This window comes from Mus pahari, chromosome 5 (assembly GCF_900095145.1).
Source record: "Mus pahari chromosome 5, PAHARI_EIJ_v1.1, whole genome shotgun sequence".
NCBI classification, from domain to species: domain Eukaryota; kingdom Metazoa; phylum Chordata; class Mammalia; order Rodentia; family Muridae; genus Mus; species Mus pahari.
The window spans coordinates 110,088,401-110,096,760 of NC_034594.1; the positions used below are offsets into that span (position 1 = coordinate 110,088,401).

At 53.3% G+C, this 8,360-nt stretch overlaps 1 protein-coding gene across 1 annotated transcript in view; it reads left to right on the forward strand.

Annotated features, from left to right (window-relative positions):
• Positions 1 to 2,087: 2,087 nt before the first annotated feature.
• Lad1 (ladinin 1) overlaps positions 2,088 to 8,360 on the forward strand; it is a 14,179-nt gene continuing 7,906 nt past the window's right edge. The window contains exon 1 of the mRNA XM_021198862.1: positions 2,088 to 2,506. Within this exon, the coding sequence (XP_021054521.1) occupies positions 2,469 to 2,506 (38 nt within the window). The 5' untranslated portion in view covers positions 2,088 to 2,468. The remainder of the gene's footprint in view (positions 2,507 to 8,360) is intronic.

Here is an 8,360-nt window from a genome sequence, read left to right on the forward strand (position 1 = left end):
TTGTTTTCTGTGCAAGTGATTGAATTCGGGGATTTATAAGTGCTGAACATACATGCTATCATTGATTGCCACGGTCAGCCCTGCATTCTTAGCTACTGGTACTGGGTTGACGTTATAAATTAAGCTTTATCATAAGCATGCATAGGAAAACCATCACACGCAGGGCTGGTATTATCTGTGATTTCAGGCATTTCCCAGAAGCCTTATCCTGTGAGGAGAAGGAGGAGGCTGCTGTAGAATTCTCTGGTTCTCTGTGTACATGGTTTTGAATTCCTTATCTGTTGGTTGTTGCTGAGGCTCGCACCTTCCTCCCAGCTGTATATAAATGTGTGGCTTTTGCCTTTTCTCTTCCAACACTGGCTCAAAGATCTGCAGCGTGTCCATTTCCACTGCCAAGAAGTGGTGAAAGGGTGAGAGTACCATCTTCCCTCCCTCCCTTCCTCCCCAGGCTTCTGCTTCCTAGCTGTGCTTCTTCCGAGGTTCGTGGGCCCCGCTTCTGATGTCCACATCCATGAGGTTTGCTACTTAGGAATGCAATTAACTGGAGAACAAGAACAAGAACATCGTCAGCACTGACAGCGTACCCGTCATACACCACCTGCCACTCTGAGAAGTGTGGGGGCCCCATCCCTCGTTGGTTTTCTTCTGTTTGTTTTTTGTCTTTGTTTTTGTTTTCCTGATACCAGAGACCAGGGGTCCTGGATGCCTAGAACCCCCCTGGATATCAGCTTTCCATGACCCAGACTCCCAATGTCACCTTCAACGGGATGGATGTTCTTCCCAAAATTGTGTGATCCTCCAAACTGCTACGGAGCACACCTGTGCCCAGCAAAGTGTTGAGGCGACTCTGAGGCGAGATTCGCCTTCAATGCTTGGAAGCCAGGACATGGACACAGATTCCAACTCCATGTTGTTGAAAACTCCCTCCCTCCTCTTTCCCACTTAACCCTGGCTATGGGGCACACAGTGCCAAGTCCTCTCCTGAGCTCCCACACCAACATCCAGTGATCTATTGGACAACTTTAATTCAAATGGTGGTGGTGGTGGGGGGTGTTGAGTGCAGTTAATGGCTTGACCATATAGAGGCAGCTCCCCAAACTGAGAATCACCAAGTCAAGATGTCAAGAAACCCTATGTTGGTCTCTGGTCAACTTCCTCTCTAAGACCTCTGGAATCCTTGTCCCTTGTCCTGAATCCCTGACTCTGGAATCCTTGTCCTGAATCCCAGTCCCTCTCACATCAGGCATGAGCCATGTCAATCACTTCTGGGCCCACAGTTCAGCTTTCCAAATCTCCTGTTTAGTATTACCATTAATTATGCCCCCTCCCCCACCTCCTCCTTCGTTTCCTTTGTAGATTACAAAAATAGCCCCTCCAGCAAGATGTGGTGGCTCCTGCCTTTAATTCCAGCATCCCCAGCCTTCAGGACACAGAGGTAGGTGGATCTTCGGAGGCAGTCAGGCCACACTCTACCATCCCACCTCAGCCTTCTCTGAACAGTGCCAACCGGCGCTATTGATTCCATTTCTGATCTTTCAAGGGAAATAAAATTCCTCATCCGGGTACCTGACCTTACATGCTCAATCAGGAGGTAGTTTCCTGAGTGGAAAGCAGTTGGTGCTGCACTCGCCCACCAATCCCCACGGGTCCCCACGGGTGGTGTCCGAGTTGCCTCAGGTTATTGCAGTATTAATCTCAGTTATGTATGGGCCCTCTTCCCACGGCACAGTTATACACCTGTGGGGTATCAAGGAACAAGGACCATGCTTTTGGCGCATATGTTTAATAGCGGTGTCCACTCTATGTCAGCAGGCTTGAGTCTCAGCTCCTTTGAGAGGCTGGTTTTCTCACGCAGTGTCTGCCTATCTAAGCAGTCTTTCAGGTAGTTTCTGACCCCCGGGGTGTTTTCTAGGAGCCCCTCACTCTTCACCGTTGCTGGCACTCTACACCCAAGACAACGGTACCTGATCTAACTTTTCTCCCTGCCTTCCAGCTCTTGGGTTTCTGCCGGCTAAGTCGATTTCCAGGCAGCGAGCTCAGCCTGACCCTGATCTTTGGGTTCCGCCCCCCCTCCCCGACTCCCTGGCACTCTGGACCGCGACTCCCAGGGAAGACGCGGGCCGGCGCCAAGCTGGTCCAACTGGTTCTGAGCAGGAAGTCTCCCACCCTCGCCCGGGGCAGCGGAGCAGCCCCGCGCTAGCCCCGGCTTGGGTGCAGCCCGCAACTCGGTGCGACCGTCCCGCAGAGCGGCCGCGCGGGAGACCCGCCCCGGCGGTGATCAGCGCGGCTTTGTCTGGGACGCCCACACCTCAGAGGCCGCTCCCGGGGCCGGCGAATGGGAGCGCGGCGGCGCGGGGCCGAGCCGGGCTGAGATAAGCGGCCATGTGACCCTACCTGGCGCGGGGAGGGGCCGCAGGTGAGCGGCGGAGCAGGGAGCTCGGCACGCGGCGGCCGTGGGGCTCGGCAGCATGTCGGTCAGCAGAAAGGACTGGTCCGCGCTGTCCAGGTGAGTGCGGCCACCGGGGTCGGGTGACCCGAGGCTTGGGGGTGGCAACTGCGCCCCTTCGGATCTCCTCGCCCGGACACAGGCCTGCTCCCCGGACGAAGTGAGACACTGGTCTTGTTGCTTTTCGGTGGGGACAGAATTGAGATCAAACTCTGGTCCCCCCCAGGTGACAGAGCGGGTGGTCTCCTTGCTTCTTCTTAGCTTCCTGTCCCCTTAGGTCTTAACGAGTAGGCTTAGGGTAAGGCTCCCCCCCCCCCCGCAGCCTGGACAGCCCAGGGTGCCAATGTCTGTGAGGGTAAGGGAACGTTTTTTTTTTTTTTTTTTTAAGGGACTGGGAAAGTTCAAGAGTTACCCCAAGACTCACTCTTGAGCGGACCCTCAGTCTCTGCGGCTCTGTTAGTTTTAGAGTGGGTCTGGGAAGTGTCCTTTAGCCCCACCTTATGGAGTCAACAGAACCCGGGTGTTCGAATAGGATTAGAGAAAGCAGCACCATTCCCCACCCCACCCCCCCAATCCCAAAGAGAGGCTCAGATTCTGAGCACAACATTTGGAGTGGTATCTACGCCACTTGGAGGTAAGATGTTATGTCTGCACTACAATCTGTGTTTGTGAATCTCAATGGACCAGAGACTATCTTTGCCATTTCTGCCTGCTGGGCAGCCTGTCAGGGTCAGAGAAGCCTAGGAGGGGTCAGTATCTAGGAGGCCACCCCTCTCTTTGTGCCTCTTCTTGGAGCTGCCCCTCCCTCTCCAGAAGTGTTGGAATGAGCATCCCTTCACACTGAGTCCCTAACTGGGATGGCATCCTTTGTCCTAAAGGTAATAGAGGCTCTGGCCTGAGCCCTGTCCTTTCTATTCCTGATTCCAGTCAGGGTCTCTTGGCTTCTCTCAAGTGGGCTTTCCATCTTCAGGTCTTTTGTGGGGTCGGAGCTACATCTGCAGGTGCAGCCCAGTATGGGTACCACCTCCTATCAAGGCATCTCTCACACTGAGAGCTGCTGCCCCTTAGCACCTCCCTGAGGGTGGTCAGAGCCTTTCAGTCACAGTCTGTCACAGAAGCTCATCCTTTGGTTTGAGGACTTCCTCCTCAGAGCCTTAGGATGCTGCTCTGAAGTATGGCTGTCCCTCAGTCTCAGTGCAGAGAGGCCCATAGCATCCAGAGAAGGGGAAGGATAGGTGCCGAGGAGGGTGAGAGCCAGTGCTCTGGAAAGGGAGCCCACGCTGCCTTAGAGGTCAGACACACCCCAAGGAAGGTATGTGCTGAGGGTGGAGCTGGTGCGGGGGCAAGGCCTTGGACTCTGTCTGTGGGTCAGTGTGCACGGGGTTGGTGTGGGAGCGCCTTTGTCTCTGGGGTGTGGACACAGCCATGCCTACGAATGCACGCTCAGGTCCGTGTTGTGTGGCCTCTGTATGGGGGAGCATTTTTGTGGCCTGTGTAGAGATGAGATGTCCCCGGGCAGCTCAGTCTGCTTCTAGGATGCTCCTTCTAAATGATTGCTGAGGACGTTAGTTCTGTGTAGTTAAAAATACAAAACAGATCCTACTTTCTGTAGGTGTGAGTGTGTGTGTGTGTGTATGTGTGTGTGTGTGTGTGTGTGTAGGGGGTCCTCTGGGAGAACTAGGACTTTTAATGGGCACGAGATGGTAGTTTGTCCACTGCTCCGTTGGGCATAGATTCACATGGCTGCAGGGGCGGGGCCGAGTTCCCATGGGATGTCCAGGCTAAGTGGTAGTGAAGCCCTGTGGAACCAGTCCTGCTACTGTAGGACCAAGTCTGGCCTCCCTGCCCAGCCCCAGCCTTCATGGAAGCCCGTGGGCAGCTGCAGCTTCTGCCAACAGTCTCCCTGATGAGTTCTCTCAGTGAGCAACAAACCCCAGCAGGCCATAGGAAAGGACTGTGAGTCACCATCATCAACCAGGCCTTCCAGGCTACGGAGGGAGGCCTGTGCTGAGGGCGTGACAAAGGTGGCCTCAGCTAGAGCCAAGGCAGAGATAGGGTGAGCCTGCACTCCCTGTCCTGAGCTGTGAGGCTCAGAAGCTGCAGGCCTGGGATGGGGCAGCGGTGAGCTGCTTGCCCTGCTCAGCCTTGTCCTTCCCTCCATGTTGCTGACCTGGTGACCGGGCGAGGATATGCCAGCCTGTCTGTGGGGGGTGAGGGGAGGATCTCAGAGCCATGGGACTATGTGGCCATTGGTTAATAATTTCCCTGCCTGGCCCTTAAACAGCTCCCGCACGCCCCATGCTTCTCCGGATTCTCCCGATACCTTTCTCTAGACGGTCTGGTGCAGAAGGGACGTCAGACCACTCACAAAGTTCCTCAGTGTGTGGAAGGGGAGCCTCAGGCCTGCCTGCTCACAAACTAGACTGGCCCAGAGTCACAGCCACACCCAGGGTCCTCCCACTGTTCCCCCCCCTTTCCCATGCCCGGCTCTTTGAACCCCAGGACCCACTAAATGCTCCTGGGGCATCTTATGGTCCCTCTAGCTGCTTAAATCAGAGCAGCTGAGCCCTCACCTGTGCTGTCACAGGCTTCTTTGTGACCACTAGGGGAAACGGGATCTATTCTTAAGTGCAACAGGGCAGTTCTGTCTTCAGTCATCCAAGAGGAAGGGTGGAGTTGGTGAATCAGGAATGGGGAGGAACAGCAGCCTCACCTGGAGGCAGAGGGGGAAATTGTGTCCCCCAGTGAGGGCTGGGAGATGGGGAAAAGGGTGTGGAGGGGTGTGAGTCGTGAGCTGCTTGGCTGGGCTGCAGTGTCACCTGCCAAGTCCCTGGGCAGTGTTAGGATTGCAGGATCCACATAGGCCTTGGCGCTAGGGCTCCATGGTTACCAGCTTTCCCTAAATCTGTTTTCCCAGCTGCACCCTGAGCTTGGCTGCCCCTTTGTTCCTGCTGAGAGGAGCTCCCTTCTTCCTTCTGAACGCTCAGCTGTCACACTCTGGTTTAGGACCAGCACTCATGCCCTAGCCAGGACACTGAGCCATTTCTTTTCTGGCCCTTGGTGTCAGGGCACAAGGCTAGAGAGGAGGACACAGATGTGAGCGAGGTCTTGGCTCCTTCTTTTCTGTAGCTGTGCTTTGTGAACTCCTCAGAGCCTCTGGTTTCTCAAATTTGAGTTGGTTGGGTTGCACCACCTTGCTCAGAGCCTTGAACGGATGAACATCAGCGGTATTTGTGAAGCATTTAGAGCAGCCTCAGGTGCTGTAGGGAGCACTGACTCGTTAGTGTTCGCCCATTCACCTTCGTCCTTTTACTTTTTATGTTTTTCACCATATTTGAATTTCAAGCCCTGTTTTAAGCCACCAATAATTGATTTATTACTGGGATTTCAGCAATTACACCTGCCAAGGAGCCGACCTTTGTCCTCCCTTCATCTCCACGTCGGTGCATTTCTCCCTTTAGAGGCCAATAATCTTAGATTATGAGCGATAACATTCTCCCCTTGGGGTGAGATAATGAGAGGACGCACGGTTTTCCTGGGTGTCAGGAGTTGATTTCTGAGCAGCAGTGGTTGGTGACCACAGTGCCTTTCCTGAGTGTTGGGGTCTTGGAAACACTGACCACTGACTCTGATTTCTGCAACCAGCTCTCACCCAACCTGGTCATAAGTCATGTTTGAGGAGTTCAGGCTGATGGCACAGCACTTAGGGCCCCAGTGTGGAGGGCAAACAAAAGCCCTGCTTCCCTGAGGGCAGTGAGCAGCATCTGAGAACAGTGTTGCTCATGGTCAAGGAATCCTGGAAGCTTCTGCCTAGCCCTGCTGGGTGTGGGCTGGGGAGTGTTCAGTCTCCTCTGGATATGGGCTTCCTCTGGAGGGTAGATGTTATTCCCAGTCTAGGACAGGGGCAGGGAGCAGGCAGAGCGGGAGAAGGAGCTGCGTCCTCATTTGCAAGCCAGCAGAAGTTGGCAGAGGAGGGTATGGCATCAGACCCTGGATAAGAGACTGTAGGTTCATGTGCGGTGTAGGAGGCAAACAAAGGAGCGGTCTGTAAAATACCAGGGGTCACAGGGCTCATGTGAAGGCCCAGGGGAGTCCTGTTTAAGATCCCTGGTCCCCTGTCATTTGCACTGAGGTGGAATACAATTGTGACTGAGATGACCAGGGGAATTGATGTGGCCATCATAAATGGTTGAATTGGGATATTCCAGAGGGTTCTCTTCTAAGGTAGCTCCTTCCCTTGGGGGTGATGAGCAGACACACCATTCCCTACGTAGACAGGGGTAGATTGCCTTCAGGGGCTCTGACTGGCTCTTTCGGTCACCATGTGATATACCAGAGGTCTCCAAACCCTGCCGCTCTGTTCTTACTACCCTGAGTAGTTCCTCTGTAGGCCGTCCCTAGTCTACCATCATCCCCTGAGCATCTAGCTCTTACACCAGGGCTTTGCACTCACAACTCCCTCCTGGGACCCTGTGCCACCAGATATGACACCATTGGCTCCACCTCTTGAACAAAGTCTATACAGCCAAGCCGTTCTCTCCTATGGACTGGGCCCCGGGTTTGTTTCCTTGCTTATTCTGTGAGTCCCCTAGCCTCCATGAAGAGAGATATGTTATTTTCTTCCTGCTGTATTTTAGCTCCCAGCATCATGCCCAGCCTGGAGACCCTCAGAAAGCCTTTGGTTAGAGGATGTTGGCTGGACAGACAGACATGAGGCTTAGCCTGGGAAAGCAATCCTCTTCTTCAACCGTGAAGAGGTGCAGAAAGTGACTTGCCCAAAAGCAAGGTGACTAGGAACCAGGTCCCCGAGCTGCCTTGCAGACACCAGAGTCCCACCCATGCATTTTAGATGCAATTCAGTTGCATACAAATTGTGAGTTTTGTAGTAATGTGTAGGAATTAATTACAACGATAGGGGTAGCCACCTTCCTCCTAGGGTTTTGATTTCCGTCTCTGGCTGACACCCAGAAGCATTTTTTTTTTTTTTTTAAAAACATAACTGACTAGGCCACTTTAAAAAGCCTGTTACTCCTCTTTCTGAGAAACCTCATAACTGTAATAGTCAAGTATGGCTAACGAACTATACCTTAAGTCCAGCTTTATTGTAACAGATGTATAAGTAAGGTTCCCTTTGAGGAACGTTTTGTCTATTTCCTTCTTCAGTTGCAAGCCAACAACAGCGTGCCTTTAAAGAATTGCCTCTTCAAGGACAGAATTCCAAGAGAAAGGAATATGCCCACACCTACTTCCCTTAATACCCAAACTTGGTTACAGACTAGGGCTGCCATTCTTAGAGCTGTTGAGTGGTTATGTGTTTGTTTGGGTGGAGGGAAGCTGGGTCTTAGAAGGCAACGGGGATAAAGATGGTGAGAAAGGCTGGTGCATGCGCTGATTGGATAGCTGGGTGGCTGGGTGGCTGGGTGGCTGGGTGGCTGGGTGGCTGGATGAATGGATTAGTGGGAGATTGTGTGTCTGCCTGAAAGTGTCTAGTTAGTCCCACAAATGCAAGGTCACAGGAGAAGAAAGCACGCGTAGAGTATGTGGAGTCCCCCTTGCTGCTCCAGGCAAGCAGGGGACAGCTTTAAAAGTTGAGAGAGGCCCCGAGAAGAGAAAGTCTACCGTGGATCTCTCTCCATTGGATCTGGGAGTCTACCCTTACCCTACCATCAGAGGCTAAGGATCTCTGTGTGAGATGAGCAACTGTGAGGGAGCTCCTCAGTTATTGTCTGTGGGGGAGTAAGAAGAGAGAGGGCATTGTCACGGCCACTTTCCCCTGCTCCTGTCATCCAGAGTGTGCTCTTGTCACAGTCAAACCCAGCACACACAGCGGTTCTCAGCCAGGGGTACTGTGACTGCCATAGTCAAACCCAGCACACACAGCGGTTCTCAGCCAGGGGTACTGTGACTGCCATAG